This window comes from Cyprinus carpio, chromosome A8 (assembly GCF_018340385.1).
Source record: "Cyprinus carpio isolate SPL01 chromosome A8, ASM1834038v1, whole genome shotgun sequence".
In the NCBI taxonomy this organism is placed as follows: domain Eukaryota; kingdom Metazoa; phylum Chordata; class Actinopteri; order Cypriniformes; family Cyprinidae; genus Cyprinus; species Cyprinus carpio.
In genome coordinates, this window is record NC_056579.1 from 8846819 (window position 1) to 8870196 (window position 23378).

General features: G+C 39.2%; 1 protein-coding gene across 1 annotated transcript in view; it reads right to left on the bottom strand.

Moving 5' to 3' along the window:
* Positions 1-19913, bottom strand: part of LOC109094963 (ski oncogene-like) — a 65385-nt gene extending 45472 nt beyond the window's left edge. The window contains exon 1 of the mRNA XM_042761959.1: positions 18569-19913. Coding sequence (XP_042617893.1) covers positions 18569-19480 — 912 coding nt within the window. The 5' untranslated portion in view covers positions 19481-19913. The remainder of the gene's footprint in view (positions 1-18568) is intronic.
* Positions 19914-23378: the final 3465 nt, after the last annotated feature.

Consider the following 23378-nt stretch of genomic DNA (forward strand, 5'->3'; position numbering starts at 1 on the left):
CGCCATCAGGATTAGCTTTCACGGAACGACAGGCTAGCCGACTTGAGTATGAGAGACTGTTACACACATGCAGTTTACATGTCTGCATGGCTGCACGGTAGAACTGTAATGTTACCTTACAGGGTTACACATGCCTACGTTACCCCATGCTGTAATGGCTAGTGTCATTTTTAGCATTGGCTAGAGTAGTAAAAAAAAAAAAGCTTTAAGGGTCCAAATATATATATAAATCTATCATGAAAGAAGTGAATTAACATACAACCCCATCTTATATCATTACAGTGATCATTTAATCTGGAAAATGCTCATTTCCTGTCGAATGGATGCAGCGTGAAAACAATGAGTTGGGCAACCCCCCTCAGTAATGCAATTATTCTCTACATAGGCACACTAGCAAAGCTCCAGTTACTGCTGCATGTCTGCAGGAGGCTGGGAGTGTGTGTGTTTGAGCGTGTGTTTCCAGCCCACCAGCCAGGAAGCAGTCAGTGGAACTCTTATTTAACACAGGATGTGCAGACTTGCTTAGCAACCACATTAACTCTCCTGTCACTGAGGTATTTGGAATTAAACCTATTTAGTGACACCTAGGCATGCACAGGCAGGCACACACACAGACGTGCATTTTCCTGATATTTGAACTCACAGAGGAAATACCACTCCTGGGACGCTGCAGGAAAAGGTCTGAGCGCTGATGTGCACAAACCTGGTACTTTCCCTTCAGTAAATTCCTCTATGTGCCATTCAGGGCTGTATTTTTATTTACATATACACAAATGGCCAATCAAAGCTCAGATTGAATCCAATTTCGAAGGCACTCAGCCATGAGAACATCACTCTGTAGCTCCCACAGCCAATCTATGGGGTCTTTGACTGCGATCGACTGATAGCTTGACTCTGATAGATTGTTTCTATCATGGGCCAGAGGAGATTAACGAGAGAGAGACAGGAAGTCGAGCCAGTTCCACTCAACAGAAGCTGAAGAGGCCGGCCGATATGTTATCGAAAACTAAATAAACATTTATCAGCGTGCATGCTCTGCTCAGCCCAATCACTTCCCCGTCTCCGCGTCTGGGGCCCCAACTCAGGTTTCAAAGTTCAGCCGCACAATTTACTCGCCAAACAAATCCTGAACTGGGTTGCTATTAAATACAAGTGCGAGTGAACGGCCGTGATCGTCCTCGGTCAATGCGCCGGTACCCGGTGGGGTTTGGTTGCTATCGTTTGTCAGTTTTCACACAATGATTTCACAAGGGCGATGACCTTTGGCTGAGAGGATCATTTGTTTACACAAGCGTCAATGTCAAATTAAACACTTTTCATGCGGGCTTTTTCTTCGCCGGGGCTTTTGAAACGAAAATGGAGAAGAAAAACACAAGTGCACGCCTTTTACTGAATGAGTTTGCTTTACAATCTGCTCTTTTGATTCCTTTCAAGTTGGTTAACAGTGTCGAAATGTTCCAACAACTGGCTCCTGAGCAAATTCAACAGTTCCTGCTTGGTGAGGGCTTTTGTGGATGGTGAATTGTTGTGCTTGTTGGTGCTGCTGATGTTGTTTGGCAGCCCTTGTCTTTGGGAGAGGACAGTACAAAGGAGCTTTGATTGGAGTGTGTGTTTGTTGCTGTGCTGACATCTGTGTATCTGTGTGTCTGTGTGTATGTGTGAGCCCATGAGTCTCAGAGTGGTGTTGGCCTCGCTGAATGCTCAGCAGGTTGACTAGAACATGCTGGCTCTTTCCCTCGAAGCCGCCAGCATTCTGTTCCAAATGAGTTCAGCACGGGGAGAGCCTTTGCTCTGGGGCACAATCACAAGGCTTACTGTTACAAGCATAAAAGAGGGGCAAGGGGGATGGGACCTGTGAATGAGGACAGGAGAGATCCATCCAGAATGAGAATTAGGGAATGAGAGGCAAAGAGGAAGTGAGTGATGATATTTTGTAACATTTAACATCACTGCACTTGTTCTGAGATTTTACTTCAGTAAGCAATTTAGGACTCCGAGAAGCAAAATTTAAGAATGGACTTCCTTTAAATTCATGAGTGTGAATATGAATTGAACTGTCCACAGGAATTAGAATGTCAAGAAGGAATTGACTCAACTGTAATTCAAAGAAATTCTATCTACCTACCTACCTACCCATCTTTCTATCTACTCACCCATTCACCAACATACTAACCTAACCTACCTACCTATCCATCTACCCACCTAACTATTTAACTACCCACCTATCTATCCATCTATCTACCATCAAGCTACCCATCTACCAATCTACCTACCCACCTATCTATTGGTTTTTAATGCCTATAAGCCTTTAAACTAAGGTGTTTTAAACTTTCCAAAGCTTTAAAACAATAATTTGTGCAAGTGCAACGCAGCAGTCAAATGTTAGACCAATAGAAATGTCACATTGCAGTAAAAAACATTGGCTTGAGCCAGTGCCAAATTAGCCTGCAATGACAACATTCAAGATCCCTGTTTCAGGTCACTGTGTAGTTCATCTAGAGCAGGTCTGACAAACTGAGTAGACCTTAGGTAAATGGAGAGCCCCAGGAAGTGGAAGAACTGGCTGAGGCCCAGAGAGAGCGACTACACCCAGGCAGAGGAGTGATCTGGGCCTCCTCAGGAGACAGTTTGAGCAGCAGAAAAGAGACGGATCCGATTTCATCCGATAAGCAGGCAGAGCTGGAATAAGGTCCCTGCACAGGGGACATAGAGAGTGTGTGTACTTTTGTCATTGCTGCCAAAAACTACACACTCAAGAATAGAACCTGCTGGCTTAGAATCTCTTCTTTACTTTCCTTCTCCCTGTTTCTATCTATCTATCTATCTATCTATCTATCTATCTATCTATCTATCTATCTATCTATCTATCTATCTATCTATCTAGCTATCTATCTAGCTATCTATCTAGCTAGTCGAGACAAACTTTGCTTTTCTAGTTTAAAATTACTTATATGAATTTGATTTTAATTTACTTTAATTCTACTTTCTTACATTCAGAATTGAATTATAGTTCTGCATCCTCTTTGTTGCCTCAGTTCAATTAAAATTCAGGAAATAAATTGGAATGTAATATTTTCTCAATTCATTTTAGAATAGTGCACAGCCTGTTTTGGAAAAAAAGTGCAAGATGTGGAAAACCAGTTTCATAAGAAGGAGAATGTGGCGGCTTTGTGGCTGTTATTCAGAAAAACATCAAGCTGTAGGCTATTATTGTGGGCAAGCGAGACAGAAGTCTGTGTCATTAGAGAGCTGTTGTGTCTTTAAGGATGGACAGAGGTTGAGCTGTTTTGTCTCTGTGTCTGAGGAGAGGTAAGAATACATGCTCACACACACACACACACACACACACACACACACTGTCAAAATGCCTTAATACGATGTCTAAGGAGATGGCATCAAATTCAGGAAGCCCAGTGTAACATCAGAATGTGCTTCCTGCAGCAATCAATAGATCCCAGGGCCATACTCCCCCACACATGCTCAGACTTTAACAAGGGCGTGAGCGGATAAACAAATTGCCCTTGCACTTTAATCAGACTTCGAGGGAAACAACAAGCCTTTTGCAAAATTTATGTAATCGTTGCTTGAAGAATGGCTTCACTATTTCTCTCTAGTTTTGCTTTAAAAGCCACTCTGCAATCGACCGAACCACTTACACTAAGCCCAAGCCAAATTGCAGTCAAACTGAAATATTACCAGCTCTAAAAGACACCTCATCTATATATCTTTGATAGCCATCATATTCATGGCCATTATAAATATAAAGTGTTTAAATATGCTAGTATATTGAATATGAATACTTTTGAAGTGTTGGCCAGGTCCGTGAGAAATCGTTCAGGAGATCCATTGAGTCGTAGATCGATGAAGCTCCTTGCGGCCGAAGAGAGGCAGTGTTAGGTTGATGCTAATTGAGACAGAAGTAAATTGATAAGGCCTGGGCTGCATAATAAGCTCGCCTTGAAGCTAACACAGGCTAATGTTTCCATTAGCGTCCACAAAGAGATAGATGGAGCAATGGTTGGTGATATGGAAAGGAGAATGAGCAAGATGGATGAGACCAGGAGACACCATTTACCGTATCCAGCAGTTCTGGATAAATTTGTATGGAGTAAATATTTAAAAAGAGCATGTGCTAACTTTTAGACTAAAGTGTGGTTAAGTTATTTATTTTCAGCTTTAGCTGATTTATCTGATTTCATATTTCCAGTTATATATTCAAATAAAATAAAAAAAGTTAAACATAATTTTCATTGGCCATAGAATTATGTGACAAATGTTGTCAACAGCATTCATCATGTATCGACTCCAAACATTCCTCTAAATTCAAATGGCAAGTTGAATTGAGAATGTCTTTTAAATTCCATTTCTGAACTTGAATTAATTTAGCAAACAGAAATGTTAGGAAATGGAATTAAACTGAAATTCAAGGGAAGCTCATTTATTTCCATGTCATTCCAATTAGACCACAATATGAATTTCAGAGTTCTGTGACACAATAAAAATATATATATATATATATTGGCTCTACAACGGCGTGAGAACACAGTTAAAAGACAAGGGAAACCTACACAATGTCAACATTTTCTTAAACTTTAAGGTCATGTTACTACTTGGAAAAAAGCATATCCTTCTATGCAAATACGTCCAATTAATTCAGTGTGAGTGCAGATTAATAGTATATAGTTTTGACCTCAGTACTTAAAAGCACAATGTTTTTGGCACAGAGCTGCAGAAAACAGTGACAACCTTGACCTACTGATAGGACAAATTGTTAGAAGCCAAGGTAAAGCGATAATAACAGACTGATTGACCTTTATCTCATTATTAGGCCTAAGTGAAGAGAGAAAGAGAGAGAGGGAGAAAAAGAGAGGGGGACGATAGATAATAACAGACTGATTGACTTTTTTATCATTTTTTGGTATTAGTTAAGTGAGTATTACTCAATCAATTCCATTATCATAGCACAATTGTTTATACACTTATTTATCTGCAAAGGGTTTTTATTTGTTTTTTTTTGACTGTGTGTTGTTGTCTTTTGTGTACTGGAAGCTTATGTCACTAAAACAAATTCCTTGTATGCGCAAGCATACTTGGCAATAAAGCTCTTTCTGATTCTGATTCTGATTCTGATACATGTTTGGCAATAAAGCTCTTTCTGATTCTGATTCTTGTAAATAGTAGTAACCTGTAATTAAAAATCCCTCCACTGGTGTGATTTATGTCAGATGTTGTACTTCTCCGAGACAAACAATGAAGTATTATCAGATATAAGATGCCCCTTTAAAACCGGGCAGGCTAGTTGGAGGGTACAATTATCTTCAATTTCCTCTTGGAAAAAAAGAGACGGGAGAGATTGTGTTCGTCTTTCTCTCCGATTCCATGTCTGTGTGTGCTCGTGTTTGCATGTGAGCGTGTGTGACAGTCTTTTTCAGTGCGAGATTACATGCGTGGGCAGGCGAGGAGTGGTTTCAGACAGTAAATCAATGGATTCCACTGTAGTGGTGGTGTAGAACGTCTACAGGTTAGCGCCGAGTGCAGGGGGAGCCATGTGGCTTTAACCTGAGCCTTTACCTCCCGTCACGGGCACACACACATACACACAGCTCTGGTTTCAAACACATTGTTTTATTTAGCATGTCCGCTGTCAGCTCATTTGGAGGAGTGGTACCGGGTTGGAATAGTATTAACTGCGAGGGATCTATGACCTACGATCGCTAACCTGAGGCGCCACACTAGCCCGGATGCTAATGGTATTAAATGCCATTGTTTCCAACACTTTTAATTCACCTGAGTAAGCCGAGAACACACACACATTCGCCTATATACATACACCCATAAACCCCATGGCCTTTCTGAACTTCTTTTGATTGGTTAATAGGTGGGCATTCGTCCAGTCTCTTTCCAGGGATTCCTCTAGTAAAGTCAAAATAAAATTACAGTTAAACTGCTTTTATATCTTTAATATGACTCACGATATATTTATTGAGGGTAAAAAACGACTTGATTTTGTCCATCTGGAACTTGCTAAAACAATGCCTCGATAGCGATTTACTAAATAGATATTTAATGAAATAGACATTTCATCAAATGTTTATTATTCAAGATTTTTATTTTACATATAAAATGAATTGCTCGCAAAAAGGCAGCAACGTGCATTATGAAAGTTATGAAATTTTACATCATGCTGCCTTAAAAGTCTGTAAATTGAAATAACCAGTAATATTCTGTCAAAATAATCACCCCGACCAAACAAATATAAATAAACTGACACCCGATGTGTTGGACTGACAAAGTTGCATCCAAAAACTGACACATTTAATTTAAGTAACACATTTGTTAAACTAAAGTCTAAAATAGCTAAAACATTAGCATGAATGGGTTTCTAATAAAATAAGCAATAGATTGTGCTTCTGTTCTTTAATGCTATTTTGCCCTCTGAATTTAATTTTGTCCGAACTCTGATTGGTCCTGCACCCCACCTGTCTCACAAATCAGTTCAACTAATTATGAATTTGAAAATGAAAAGTAATTTGCTAACCACAATATGAAATAATTTGAAAACCGCAACATGATTCATGTGGGCCACCGACTAGCATGCCATTGTTAGCGTTTGACAACAGAGGCTCTGGCGAGAGAAAGAACGGGGGAAGGGTGCTGTTGAACAGAGACAGACATTCTTTTGTTACCTGTTCAGCAAAACCAAAATAGCCCGCGGGTTTTAAGGCTGGAACTGATACACTGCATCCCTTAATCAAAGAACAAAATGACAAGCTTTCTGTGTCACGCCTAGCGCTGCCTCTCCACTTCAGCCGCAGGGCTTTAACTGACAGCCATCTTTAGCAACAGCAAACCAGGAAGTGATGAAGTGATTAAACTGTTTTGTCTGGTGAAACCGCAAAGAGCTCTATTTTTCAAACAAAAGTATAACTGGAAAATCTGCACAGACGAATTCCAAAACAAGTGTTAGCATTAGCCAAAGTACTGAACTACACCTGACATTCTCCTGACAGCACACATACATCGACAAGACATCTGAATGAAGTCATTTTTCGAGCGAAAACGTTCCTGTGCAGATGTTACGTGAATGTTTATGCAACATTGATATGATTCAAAATATAAATACAGCTGCTCTTTTTATGTTTTTATGTAAATAGGATGCTTAAAACACTGTGCAATATTGTCTAAATGAATAATGTCACAGACATCTTGCCGACGTTTGCATGTCTACTGGTTCTGTACGTTGCATTTCTCTCCCTGCGCTAGATCTTAACACATTAAATAATTCTAGCCTTATGGTTTGTTCATACCAAGAACAATAACTATAAAGATAACTAAATTAGTATTGACACCAACACACAATACGCACGTGCTGCAGTTACATCATCTGCCACTTTGAATTTCTAAATGTTTTTAATCGTTAATCAGTTGGAAATTTATTCCAACGATATCTTTCCTCTCTGTCATTCATTATAGTTGTGGTCTGGACTTCCCTATTCTCATAGAATTAGAATGATTATTAAAACATTATAGTTATCGTTATAGTTATCAATCTTAATGTGAATGGTCCTTCAGGTTGGAGAAAATAGGAAAATGAAGCATGGCTTGTGAAGACCACAACCAAGACAATAGTCTCAGAGCTGGGCTTTGTCTTCTAGTCTTAGTCCTGTTCCTGAGCCCCAGCTGATTCTTTGTTAATGTTTGAAGGACAAAAGGAGCCCAGTCGAACCTCAGGATGAGAGGTGGCTCTCCATCACCCCAAACACAAAACCCCTCTCATGACCACGAGTGTCCTTCGACATTCTGCACTTTCTCTTTATTTAACATTCACCACGACACACTCACACATGCACAAATTGAGACAAAAAGATCCTGATTTGCCTCCTGATGAAATGCAAACACACAGGGGACATCAATGGCGGTGTCGTGCTGTGTTTCAGACCGCAGTGCTGTGGTTGTTCATTTAGTTGGGGTGTGAGCACAGGCCTTTGTGTGGTTAGACTGACTGACGTTCGCACACACAAGCACACACTTGCCCTCTGCCCCAGTTGTGTGGCCTATAATCTTGTATTTCTTGGCCTGTGGCATGTAAAAGGTCAACTTTGCAACTGGATTACTGTGTGTTCTGTGGTCAGGGTTTCACCTGAGTGATGTCTTGTTTGCTAACTTAGATGCTACTCACCATTTAGTAAACCAAAGCATAACTCCAGACACATTTCTACCAAAGAAAATGTGGTTTTGAGTTTAAAAAATTCACTATACCACAAAGTTTTCCAAACAAGAACAACTCAGTCTAAAAAACGTGAAGAGAAACAAAGCGAGATGGTACAAAACTATGCAATAATTGCAAAACAAGGCTGCCAATGCCAAACCTCTCTGATATGTTTCTAACAAAGGAAAAAGTGGTTTTGGCCATGAAAAATTACCTTTACCACAAAGTTTTCCAAACTCAGTCTTAAAAGTCTGATGTGAAATAAAATGAGGTGGTACAAAACTGTAAAAACATTTATTGTATTACAAAGTAACATTTGAAACACTCAATGTTGTGCTTCATTTGTTGTATTTGTATTTGTATTTGTATTTGTAGTTGTATTTCTTATCAATTCTTATTCATGATTATATAAAGATGCTTGAATATAAAATTGTGCCATGTTTTTGCAGGCAGGTTATGTAGGCTAGTGAATTATGTCATTGTTCTGCTCTCAAGTCAGTGGAAACACTGGCTCCGGAACCACCACCATTTAGAATAAAAAGGGTGAATGTGTGAAAGTTCTGATTCAATGATGAAGCATTTGGTGGGTGTCAGACAGATGGAGATATGAGTGAGTAAATGTATTTACCTCTTTACGCACATTGACGCGGAATTGTACAATTGATGTAATCCATACCCTGCTGCCGGTCTGGAACAGACATCAGAACAGCAGTCATGATAGCAAACCCATCATCTGTCTCTCCTTCTCTCCCCTCAGTAGATGTAGCCAAGAGCCCAGACAGCAGTGTTTCATACTACCCTGCGATTCCATTCTCAGCAAGCATAACTAGAGGGTTTGAGTTGCATTTTTTCTAGCCATGTTCTGTAATAGTATGTCTGTCTACTCATTTCAATGTCAAATTACACATTATGAAGTAGGCTCCTTCTGTGTGGGGCACGCTTCAAAGAACAGCAGTTATACAAGTCTGACTAACCAAACCAAATTATGGTGCATCTCAAACCAGTGCCACTGGGTCCAGACGAGCGCTTCATTTAGAACGGGGTGAGGAAGGATGTCGTATGTCTATTTCTTTCTTTCGAATGCTGAGTCTACAAGGCTTTACATGCCTGTAAAAAGTCTTTAAGAAATTGCATGGTACACGTGCATATGCTAAATGAAAGACAGTCAAATTAAAGAATGAACATAATATTCAAAAAATAAATAAATAAAATTCTATACACAGCAAATATTACCATGTTACAAAATACTACCAAATAATAAATGTTGCAGTTGGACTGTACAAAAGTACTTTACTTTACAATTTACACTACCGTTCAAAAGGTTTGGGTCTGTAAAATGTTTTAATGTTTTTGAAAGAAGTCTCTTATGCTAACCAACTAACTGCATTTATTTGATCAAAAATACAGTAAAAAGGGTAATACTTTAAAATATTATTCTAAATTTAAACTAACTATTTTCAATATTACTATATTTTAAAATATAATTAATGTCTTATTGCATTACAAACTTTCCCTCAAGCTATTGGATGCAGAATTATAGATGCTATGGGGCAGTGTGACTCCAAAAATATCTTATTTTTTTCATAGTCATTCAGTTTGAGGAAGTGTCGCTGTCTCTCAGTGTGCGTGTGTATGTCACGCTGCCTCTGTCAGACAGCCATCTGTCCGATGGGAGCTGTATGGAGGTATCCGATTGGTCAGTGTGTCTGAATAGAGAGGCGTTTGATGGGAAGGGTCATGTATCGGACTGCTCTTAGACACACAAACACACACTGCCAGCTAAAGGCTGACTCACACTTTCACACAAAGATAATAGGACTCAGCTGACATAGCAGAAAATCCCCATGCACACACCAAAAAAACACCTATTTTGCTTAAATCACAGTGGCAGTCAAAAGGCAAATTTCAGACAGAAATTTCATATAGGATGCATTATGTGTAGAAAAGAAGTAGCCAATCAGAATCAAGAACTATACAACTATACTGCTGGAAATCCCACACAGATTGTACAAAAAAAAAAAAAAAAAAAAAAAAAAAAAACTGTTCACTTTTGTAATTTGACATATTTTTGAGTTACAGAACTCTCACTAATTAATAACATAGGATGGGACTTGAATGCATCCATCTGCACATAATTGGATCATGGAAAGTTGATCATGATATTACTGGTTCATATAATTTGTCCCCGCCCACTTGGCCTTGGCTACATCAGCAGAAAACAAAATCATTTCAGGCTCATGAGCAATACAAACAGGATATTAAAGAAAATAAATGTCAAATTTGATGTCATGTTGACTTTTAAAAACTATTGTTCTTTAAAAATACAGAAAATAAATCAATAAAAATGGCAGATCTCACAATCTTTATGTTAAAATACAAACGGAAGGTGATTCGGTTCAGCGATTAATTTTTCAAAGCTAAACTCATCCAGGAAAATGTGTTTTGTTCTATTCGTGCTTAACTGTCATTAATAATGCATATCTACAGCTCCATGAATGAATGAATGCAAAAAAAGGATGGGAATGAAAGAGGTTTTATTTATTTAAAACAGACTGCATGACGCAAAAATAAACTGCCAGAGAGAACATTGGATCCAGACTCTTTTCTTTCCTACTTGTTTAGTTAATTCGTTCATTGACTTAGACTTGTTATTCTGGTGTGACTAGGACACAGGAGCAGCTCTTAACAGTCTGCCTGACATTAAATGTTCACAATGTCTTTCAATAAATCAACCATTTACCTCACACCTTACGTTCTCGCATTATTGACAATCACAGTAACCGAGGAAACCCCCGAAACGCATCTATTTTCCCACCCCTCCTCCCTGTTAATGCCAGACACAGAAAAAGCTCCCTCCTCCCTCCTGCCAGCCCCCCATCACATCTTCCTCCACCTCCCCCAACTGCCCCTGTCAGGCAGGTATATGAATGCTTTCCTAAAAGGCCAGCCAATACAAACACAGAGAGAGAGACAGGACTGACTGATGTGTGGGGGCTGGGTGGAAGGAGTGTGAAAAGAGAGGATGCCCCGTGATGAACCTCTCTCTTTTATCTGTGTTTATCTCCATCTGACATTAATGAGATTTTAGCTACTGCATCCTGGGGGAGGGGGTGGACAGCCTAGGAGGCTTAGTGGCATATGTGAGAGAGAGGGTGTGATATAATGTCACAACACAGCTTAAGCTATGACGAGGGGAAATTATGTAAGAGGAAACAATTATCCAATATGTACAGTCTTGTTTTCGATTGCTATATAACTGAAATCCGAACATTTCTTCATTCACTAAGAAGCTCTGTAACTGTGTGGGCAGTAAAGGCAGTAAGGTTAGCTCTCGAGTTACAATGCTATGAATTCCAAAATCTAGTGAACTGCCTAGGCAACATACTAACTACATTAGTACTTCATAACTGACTAATTTGGAATGTTAGGCTATATATAATATACACGTTCATAGATCATTTTGATATTTAAAAAATATTCATATTTTTAAGTTTTCTTTAAAAAAGTTTTCTTTTGACCAAAATGAGTTAATAACAGAGGAAACTAAATTATTAGGCTATATTAGTATTTATTTAAAATGATTGTTGTTATTATTATTATTATTTCTAATAAATATTAATAAAATAAAAAAATATATAATTGTTTTTTTAAATTATAATTTCTTATGAATAAACAACAACAACAATAATAATAATAATAATTATTATTATTATTATTATTATTATGCTACCTAAAAAGACAGCTGCGTTTTGGAACAAAGTGAAAGAATATAGCAGAACATATTTAATATCTAATTTGATGTGAATTAAAATGAGGCTGTTTGGGATTGAAGTACAGACTGTTCAGTGTTAAACTACTACGTACATGGATGTCAATCAGTCAAATGACAAAACCTTCGAGCTTGCCTTTATAAAACATTTCCAGTGGGAAAAAAATGGTTTGTGAAATGTGAAAACATTCTAAACGAAGTGTACTTCCGTAACTCCCAGCCTCGCTTTGATTCGTTTGCATTAGGACACCTAGTGTGAATGAAGTCGATTACATAAATGCATTTGATCTCTCAGGCATATTTTTAAGTCATTGATGGAAAAACATTGAAAGTCATACTTCCAGCTGAGGTTGCTAAATGGCATTGAACAGCAAAGCTGAATAAGAGCCCTTTTGATTTGTAAATTCAGCTCGAGAGGTGAAAAACTGATCAAATTAACAATGTGGCAAATAACCCAAGTGTAAATTTTCACACATGAACTGAACTGATAATGTAAAAAAAATCTAATGAATTGACTTGAATTTGCATTCTATTAGAGCCACAAAAGCAATTAGGGTTTGAACTGTTCCAGGGAGATGTTCGTGTCTTATCTCTAAAACAAAGCCACATATTTTCTCTCTTTGCCTGGTTAATCACAGTTATGATTCATCAGTTCAGGCTTGACAGTGACGGACTATTTAAAAAAATCTTAATTAGCACCTAAAACAGTCTCTTTAAAAACACTCAGCTGCTGCTCACTCATGAAAAAAATCCTGTCGAATTTAATAACCACCCAGGACTACACATGAGAATTTTTTTTTATTCAGGATCAGTGGGAAGAATAAGCTTTGTTATGAAAGCAACAGATTACCGTGTTTTTTTCGCCGAGTTTCATACTGAGTAAAACTGTTCGGGTTTCTCGCCTGGCACTCTTGCGCAACAATAAAAATGACCCTTGCGGATATCCAAACAAAAGCCTGTTCATATCAGTAACCGACTGAACAACACAGGGTCCATTTCTCTGCCTCGCAGGTCTTTGACCTCATGAGTCCAAGTTCTGGAACATACTTATGAAGACTTTGACCTGTGAGGTCTCAGAACAGCCGTTCGGCTCAGTTCTCAGACGGATCCTCTGGTTTATATCGTCGGCAGCTGCAGGACTATCCATGCCTGTGGAGCTCCTCGCATTCTGAAGGGGAGGCAGAGAAATGCGCAAATGCAGCTTTTCGTGCTTCGGCCATTGATATGCATACCAGGGGCCAGCTGCTGCTGAGCTGAGTCGAGTTGAGCCATCCTCTGCGTGTATGTGTGTGGCTTAAGAGCGATATGCCTGGCGAATGAGACGGGACATACCTAATATCCCCTTAGGGAACTGACTTCCTCTCCCAAAGCTCTTGCACCCTCTCAGTTCTCCATCAGATATCCCAGAATTCTCAGAGGCAGTTGGAAAGATGCCACGCTCTCTCTCCGAAATAAAAATCACACGTCAGCCAAACCGAATGAGGAGGACGGAAGAAAGAAAATGAAAACGCAAGGTGTTCATCAAAAGCGTTTTCAAGGGCGTGATTTAGACTAAATTACTTAGCTTTGTTTCCAAAGAACGAACAATTAAGTGAGAAACGGCTTCAAAGGCTGAGAGCGGTTAAATTCTGCTTTAATGACTGCATGATTAGAGAGGTTTACTACCCACTTTCAGCACCTGGGGGGAATTACAGATCGAGAGAAAGAAAAAAAAACACTTGGTTGTGGAGGAGACAAGAAGCCAGCAGGGGAAGAGTTCTGATACGGAACGGGTGTGCGTGTGTGCGTCTAAGTGTGCTGACTGACACGCAGCGAAAGCGAAAGAGAGAGTGAGAGGGCATGCTTCATTCATGCCCATTCATACTCCCATTTGCATAATCAGTCTCTCACTGCACTTTGGGAGTGGCGGTCCTGGAATGTGACTGTCGCAACTCTCCCTTCCCGTCACTGAGCTGCGGTTTTCCTGCTCTGGCGGCAAGAACACGCTGTCTGCCAAAACTCTCTAAATAACCCCTGATAAAACGCCTTCACATTTAACAGGAAACTCAGATGGGGAAATCAAATGCATGACTAAGTGGGAAATGCTCATGATATGGGCTTTCTCATGCTTACTTTTCTGAAAAATTAAAAGTCAACTATTCTGTCAAGCGAATCTTTCAATGTGAAAACACAATTATAATAGGGGGCTATAAATTTGAAATTCATTTAGTACAAATAAGTACAAATCTAGCACATATTTACATTGACCAGCAATTTAAAAATAGTGGAGACGAAATGCAAAAATGCATCCTGTGTGAAGTCAACCTCAAGACGGATAGACAAGGTTGATTGTAAAATAGATTTTTTGTGGTCTATATGTCAACGATAGGCTTATGTTCAATATAACGGAAATAAAACAAGCAACATACTGACTTCTAAAGCCCTTATGTGCATTTAATGTTTTCATCTGCTGTATCTTAGTGTATAAAAGTTACCTTAATTTTGGCGTTTTCTCATCAAATATTGACTATTTGTGATTAATTTGATTTATTCGTCAGTGTATCATGTAAAAATTCATTTTTAATCAGTTAAAGGCTCAAAATGTTATGTCTAGTTAAAGGAATTTACTCACTTTCTACACTTGTCTACAATTTCTTATTCTATTTTGTCCTTAATCCACTCACTCATTCAGTGCCACTCCTGACAATTACGTCCAGACATTTTTATCAGTATATAAGTAATCCTGATAGCTCATGAAGCCAACTCAACACCTAAGCTTACACTTTGAACCCGTATACTACAGATCAGCAAACTCAAGCCTTGTTTACCAAGCGGCCAAACTCTCTGAACAAGATCCCAGACAAGCACAACACTATTTTTTCCCCCCAGAGAATATTAAAATACAGTGCATGTGGACCTGAGACAGCTTGACAGAACATAATGGCTAGGTACATTTTACGCTTAATTATGAGTGTGTGTCTGAGCGAGGGACACAGAACATCCTGTATTTCTGTGTCTTCCGGCTGCTGACTGAAAGCACCAGACAGACACACACTCACAAACACTTATATACACACACACACACACACGTCGAGGGAGGTTGAGCAACTAAACAGTCTGTGACCTTCCCTCAGCAAGCAGCAGAGAAAGAGGAAGTTCCTTCACCCCACCCAAAGACAGAGAGAGTGAGAGAGAGACTGCCAGACTACTTTTCACTGATGAAGAACAATAAGATCTGTAAATAACTCAGCAAAAAATAAAACAGCTCTGTCACAATTACACAGAATATGCCTCCCAGACAGCAACACAGCATATATAGGCAAAACAAACTGTCACATCACATGCATTTTGAATCCACAGGCCAGATTTACGCTTGTTATGCAATGTTGCAAATGCATATTATCTATATATAAATATATATTTATTTGTAAAAAAAAAAAAAAGAAAAGAAATTAATAATTTTATTCAGCAAGGATGCATTAAAAAGACCAAAAGTGATGGTAAAACAAACAAACAAAAATCTATTTTAAATAAATGCTGTTCTTTTAAACATTCTATTTATCTAAGAATCCTGAAAACAATTATCACAATTATCCACAAAAATGTTAAGTAGCACAATCGTTTTTTAAAATGTATAATAATAAGAAATGTTTCTAAAGCACCTTATCAGCATATTAGAATCATTTCTGAAGGATTATGTGACACTGAAGAAATATAGCAACGTCATCACAGGAATAAATTGCATTTTATAATATATTAAAATAGAAAACAGTTATTTGAAATTGTAAAAATATATCACAATATTACTGTTTTAAATGAATTAAAAAAAATTTTTTTGAAAAATTGAAAAAAAAAAAAAAACATTGAAAATTCCGACCCCACTGGCACACTGTGAAATCAAACTAGCATACTTCAAAGTATTTGCATAGAGTTGGATCAATTACATTTCAAGCCTCAGTCTTATTCTACAAACATCTTAGTGACATTGTGTGGAAGCCATTATGAAGTCATCAATATCAAATTGCCGACTCTTCCTGGCAAAGGAGTGACCAGGCGGGCGGACGGGCGGGCAAATGTAAAAATACACCGAATCTCCCTCTCTTTAGATGGATATACAGATATATTCCACTTCCGCTTCCAGACGGTTTGAGAGTGTTCCCTCTTGTGTGTGGTAAGAGGCAGGAAAGCTCTTGAGAGAAATAAAAGCATCCTGTGGGGGGTCTGATAATGTGATAATGCAGAGAACTCCGGGACATTTTGGTCTCACTTGAGACCAAGGGAAACAGCTCGATGTTAACAAGACAACGTCATTCACCGTGAGGGCCCAATCAATCGGCAAACCACTTATGACACACATCGTCAGTGCAAAAAGAGACAGAAAACTGCAAATGTGTGTAAACACACTGAAGCGCAGGCCTAAGTTTACATTCTCTCATTCTATTCATACAAGGAAAGTAAGTGGGTGAGAGCTGGTGGGTGGGGGAGGTGGTGGAGGGCTGATCACAGAGAGATGGGAGGGAGGAGATGTTGGTGAATGCACCTCTTTGTTGGTTCATATTCCGTTTCCACCACAATACTCCAATCCCTGCATCATCAGCTCCATTCAGGGAAAACAGTTAATGCAAATGACCAGGGCTGCCATTCACTGAGTGTTTATATGTGTGTGTGTTTGTGTGTGTGTGTGTGTGTGTGTGTGTGTGTGTGTGTGTGTGTGTGTGTGTGTGTGTGTGTGTGTGTGTGTGTGTATTGGAGGGGCCACACCACTAAAAAACTTTTCCTCTAAACCTCTACCTCACAAACAGGACCCTGTCTGGTGCAAGAGTCAGGCATTAGAGCCCCAAGGGTAAGAAGAGCCGCCACACATGCGAGTAACCCGAGACTGGAGACAACCCAAAGCAGATAAACACAAAACAATCAGCCTGAGACTGCTTTATCGGATTATTCCTTCTAAAAATATCCCGAAATGAACTTTATGATGCATATTTAAGCAGCAAACTTGGTTGGAGTGCAGCTCGGAGAGCATGTTTTTCCCTCAGCAGCATTGTGATTAAACTCTGAATGGCCCGATCATTAAAAACACATCCACTGTCAAGTACCTGTGATAGCTAAACGACCCATTTCGGAATTACCATAACATGACACTATTGCCGTGGGACATGTGGAAGTCATGCTGGGCTTGAGAGAGAGAGATGGAGGAAAGAGATGATAAAAAACAAGCACTAGACAGAGAGAGAGAGAGAGAGAGAGAGAGAGAGAGAGAAGCGCCCTGGCCTTTAATGGCTCTAAATGATTGTTTGTTTACACACTAAGCACTGTATCTACAGTAAAGGCCAACGGGACAGAGGTCATGACACTGAGGGTTAGTTAATGGTCAATAAAATGCAGCATGTGGACAAGCAGAAATCACCTAGAAATGCTATCTGTGATTTTTTGCATCGGTCTACTCGCATTAAATATTTCATGCCATTAAATTTAGGCCACTGTGACGGCTACTCTTTCTCAACGTCCGCCCGCAGATTCCACATCTCACCCCTCTCCCGGATATCAGGTTGTAACATTTGGACTGGGAAACCAATATCATGATAGTCTCTGGAGTCTGAAGACTGGGTCACCAAAGAACTGACACTCTTGGCCCTTTTCCAAGCACTCATCTAAGGAGGGAAGCTGATGTTACTTGGAATATGCCAGCGCAAAACCTAAGACATACAAATGTCACCCTGGTGGTGTGGCTTAGCGGTTTAAACATCTCGTCTGCCAACTTTAAGACTGCTGCTTCAATACCAGCAGAGGTGATTCATGGACATCGCCACAGTGCCCCAGAGCACTTAACCTCAGGTTGTGCCAAGGGGACTGTCTCTATAAGACGTACACTGTACGTCTGCCAAATAACTACTTACTGTTGAGTCTGAAGTTTGTGTCACCAAAGAACTGACACCCTTGGCCTATCTCCAAGCATTCATCTGAAGACAACTATGGCAAGCCATTTTAACAATTTCTATTTTTATGCTTCTGATACTTATATTTGGATTACTTACAGTAATCCAAAAGTGAATAGAATATTTTCAATTTCACTAGTTCCTTACATCACTAGTTTCAATTGCTTTTTTTCCCCTTGCAAGATGCAATTAGTCAGAATGTCTACAACACACTAGTGTATAATAAATGAGTATGATACAATTAATTCTATGAAAACAGTCACAGATAGCTTAACTATTTCTAGAAAGCCAAAATTTATATGAATACACCATGAATAGTTAGTAAATCTGAAATTGGTGCCAGTATAATGGGAAAACATAAGTTGGTATCTGAAGCAAAGATGCTAAATTGTTTGCCACTGCCGAGAAGTGCTAGTTTGCAGTGAATTACTTGATACTTGGGACAAATCTATAATTACTACAGAATATGTTTGTGATTAAAAGTTATTAATGAAATTGAAAAAAACATGGTTATTGGCAAGGTTATTGGCTATACTAGGCAGCAACTAGTAACACAGAAACTAGTTAGTTTAAAAAGAATAAACGGCTTGTTATGGACATCTGACACTTGCCGTACACTAGAACAAAACTTAAACCGTTCATCCTGGTGCAGCGCAATATAAAAAACTAGCTCACCCGTGATGCTTTCCGCTTGTATTTATTGGCGAAGTCAAATTTCTCCTTCATGTCATCCAGGAGCTGCTCCAGACGCGCTTTCTCCTCTTTCCCCGTGTAATCCGGGCTCAGGAGGACATATGCCCTCCAGTTGGCCGAGTCAAAGCCCCAATGGCAAGTCCTGTTCTCCAGCGATTTGTGACTGTGAACCACGAATTTCTGGGTCGGGTACATAAGTCTGCAGTCCATGCACTGGATGCAGGGCGCGTTGGGACTCGTGTAGAGCTCCGGGACCAGCAGACCCTTACACTTCCCGAAGCACTCGTGATAGATCTTGAAGCTCTTCTCGGTGAGTTCCAGCTCGATGGAGCCGTACAGCTCCTTCTTGGAGTGCGGCGGGTACGTTCCCCCGTAGATGAGCGCGTTGCACAGGCGCTCCGCGTCTGTCTTGGTGATGAGTCCGCAGGAGGGCGCGGAGAACGGCAGGATGCCCATCACCTTCAGGATCTCCAGCTGGTCGGCGGTGCAGCGCGAGCAGTAGATGTGTAGGTCGTCGCACACCGAGTTGATCTGCTGGAGCGAGAAATCCCGCAGCACCGTGTTAAGGATCTGCGGCAGGCACAGGCGCTTCTCACCGCCCACCACGAAGCACGAGATCGTCTCGCCCTCCAGGACCGTCTCGCACCTCTCGGTGGAGCGGTCGGACGGGATGAAGAGCGGCCCGGGCATCACCGGAGGAGGCTGCATGGGGGGGAGGTGCAGCACAGGCTCCGGGACGTCTTTGCCGTCCTTCTTGAAGAGCAGGTCGTGTTGCCATCTGGCCGAGAAAGCGGCCGGTCCTCCGAGAGAGCTCATGGAGCTCAGGTGAAACTGTTTGAGAGTTTGTTGCAGTCCCGGGTGAGGCTGGAAACTCTGTCGCGCTACTGTTTCCATGTTTCGAGCACCGCGTTGTCGTTGAAACCGAGCGTCTGGCGAGAAATACGACTCAAAGGTCCTGGTTCCGCGTCTCTAAATCCAAGTCTGTGAAAACAAGTACAAGAAGGCCGATAGGGCTTCATCAAATCCCCACTCAGACGAAGGTTTCCACCAGCGTGTCTTCTTCCCCTGCAGCGGGCTCTCTCCAGTCCATATCCACAGACAGACGCGTACAGAAAACTGAAGTGTAACAAAAGCAAAAGCCCGCAAGATGCAACAAAACTATCCCACGGGGGAGCCGAACTTGTCCCACGTCAAATTCAGGAGTCAAATACACAACCAGCCAACTTTAAATCCGTATTTTCCCCTGCGAGTAGAGATCGCTGCAGCCGGACGGCGCGTCTCCTCCGCTCCTCTGCCCCTGCAGTTCAGTATGACTGAGTCAGTGAGCACAGCCTCTCTCTCTCTCTCTCTCTCTCTCGCTCTCGCTCGCTCAGTGTTTGTGTGTGTCTGGCTCAGTCATTGAATCCCAGCCAAGAATGTGACTGACTCCGCAGGCTGTGGCTCTTCCAAGAAACAGCCTTCACTCCCCACTGCTGCAGAAACAATCACTGTATTTAAAATATCACTATTTATATTTACTTGATTTTTTTTTTTACTTTTTGTTTATTAATGTCTTATTTGCAAACTTTACTCCATTCATAAAAAGTTATCACATTATTCTATTTAATTTATTAACTGATTTATAAAATTTTATTTATTTAAATGACAGCTTTACAGGCATGAATGCCATCATTTACAATACTGTCTTAAAATGTTAAAAAAGACAACACAAAAAATAAATAGGCAAGGTAATAATATTGAATAATACATAGTATGTATGTATATATATATATATATATATATATATATATATATATATATATATATATATATATATATGCAATTAAGCTTAAAAAGTAAAACTGTACATTTGTGCAGTGAACATTTTAAATGAAAGTCACAGGGGGAGGAAATAAGAGCATTTTGCAGGCAGGTTGTATGCAGGCAGGCAGAATCAGTGGGTTGATGGGTGGAGTCTGAAACAGACACTCTAATTTAGACTGACTGCGGTCTGAGTTTGTAAGATTTGGTTTTCCTGAGACTTTTAGATTGAACTGGGAGAATACTGCTACTACATGACTAATAAACACAAATATGTTGTTTCACAATATTTGTATGATATGACAAACTAACTGTAATGTTTTGTCACTAATATCAAACAACTGGGTCAAGCACATCAAGCAATAATAATATTACTCATCACATCATCATTCTCCTCAAAATTATCATGTTTTTATAGTAAATGGATGATAATTATATAAAACAATATTCAGTGCCACTATTACAACATCTTGGGTTTATTTCACACAGACATCCAAAAATATTTATCCACTCACTTTCTGTGAATAGTACTGTGACCTATATATTTACCTCTTATTTTAATGTATGTATATCTATGAATGTTATGTCTGTAGATGGTAATGGGCCATATTTTATTCACATTTCCTGTCACACTACAGTGCTGTACATATGCCAATGATTTATTAATAATTCTTTTTAGATTGAGTCCAACGGCAAGCATGAGGTCAATGTAATCTGTTGCAGTAGCTCCCTCTAGCTCCAAGGGGATGTTACTGCAGGTAGATCACAATGGGACAAATGGCCTTGATGCATTGCATCAATTCACCAAATTCAACCAATCAATTTGTAAAAAAAAAAAAAAAAAAAATATATATATATATATATATATATATATATATATATATATATATATTGGTGCTACAGAAAAAAATATTCTCACATGTCCTGCTATGAAAACAAGATTCAATAAAACTGTATAATGTGAATAAATGAAGCTTTATCTGCATTCACTTCAGATATTCAGATACACTGAAACGATTTTCACTGAGAAAGTATTAAAATTCACAATTAATTACAAAAACAGCACTGAAATAGTATTTTCTTGTAAAACATACTCCAATAATATATTATGTAAATGTTAAATGTTTTATTTACAACTTCAAAAGATAATTTTTTACACTATAGCTCTTGATTTTCTACAAAAGTCTATATGCGATCTGATCTTACATCTTCATGATAATGTAATGAGAGAAGGGAATTTCCTTTTAACAGTGCCTTAGATTCCCTCTTTCTAATTTTTTTTTTTTTTTTTTTTTTTTTTTTGGATTTGCGTCATGGATTTTGGAAAAGCCCTGCAAGATGGACCAAAATATGATCATTAAGTCTCGGCTGTCTCTCACATTTTTGCACATATATGGAAATATATTCAAATGGGTGGTGTGTACACGAACTGCTAACCCAAACTCTTTTTGGATTTTTTTATTTATTTATTTTTTTATGCCAAACATTACTCATCCATCATAATGGGCGCACAATCAAAAAAAATGAATAACATAATAAACTTTTTTTCATCCCATTTAGGATGCTCGCTTTAGACATTTCAGTATTTGAATGATATTCCTTTTTATTGGCTACCAACACTAGTTAGAGTCAGAGCAGCACATACAAGCTTTATTTAGACAGCCGTAAATAGCAGATGAGTAGAGAAAAAAAAAAACACAACAACAAAAACTATTTATGATCCTGAGAGAGAAATCCATTTTGTGACTATTACAACAGGTTTGTATAAGCCAGACCCCTAAAATGCAAATGCATTGGGATTGGTTGTCTTTTGTGTAGGCGTCATGACATGTCTGCAGTAATTACATTGCAGAAGAGTCAATTACCTATTTAAATTTATGCAGTGACAAATTAAATGGCAGACACATTATGAATGTTTGCTTTCATGCACTGGTAACAGTGTGGGAATCAGTGAATCAGACTTGCTAATTCATTTATTTTATTTAAAAAAACATCCAACACTCTTGTTTACTCTGATATCTGGTAGGCTCAGATAAGAAGAAACCAAAGACATGTGCTGCATTACTGCAGTTTATTCAGTTTTAAAGAAGCAGAATTATATGCAGTGATACATGCTGATGTTTTGTAAACACAGACATTAGTGGTCGGCATAACTCTTTCTTTCTCAGCACTGTCAGTGCAACCTGTGCCAGCTGTCTGACAAGTCAAAGATCTGTCAGAGCTGTGACCTTTTTGAGAAAGGGCAGACCTGTGGCTTAATCATTCTGGGGAGAGGCAGTGCCCACACCTCTCCCTGGAGGAGACACAACTCCTCCGGTTACATGCTGGCAGCTTGGCAGGGGCAGAGGTTTGGTAACAGATACTGGCTGAGAAGATCTCTGTCAGACTGAGTGTCTTAAAGGTGATGTCTGTTTTTTTTTTTTTTTGTTTTTTTTTTGTCTGTCAAATTTAGATAATGCTTCCTATTAAGTCAGCTTAATATGCAACTTTAGGTGAGCAAATTATGTGGCTTTGCGGTGCTTTCAAAATATTGCTCAAATTGCCACCATCGCTGAGTTTGGTGGTGTGAAAAATTACGTAATGACATCACCATAAGAGATGACGTAAAAAGAACCAATGAATCTATTATTATGAAACAAATCATTCAAAACAGCAATTTATGTCAACGATTCAGTTTTTCATTGCTATTTTGAGCCGTCTGCCTGTCACAGCATCATGGCACAAACAATGGCGGAGCTATCAATTTAGCCAACCAATAGACTTTAATCAGGTTAGATGATGAATATAACATAGATGAAAACGAGTCTGAGGGTGATAGACTTCCAGTCTTTACAATGAAATCCACTGTATAAAGGTCATAGATCACATACTTTGCACAACACAACTTTCAAAACTGTAATAAGTTCATCATGTATGTAAGCACACTTGCCAAATAAATCTAAATATGATTCTGTTTTTTTAGTAAAGAAGTTTTGTCAGCTAAACAATGAGT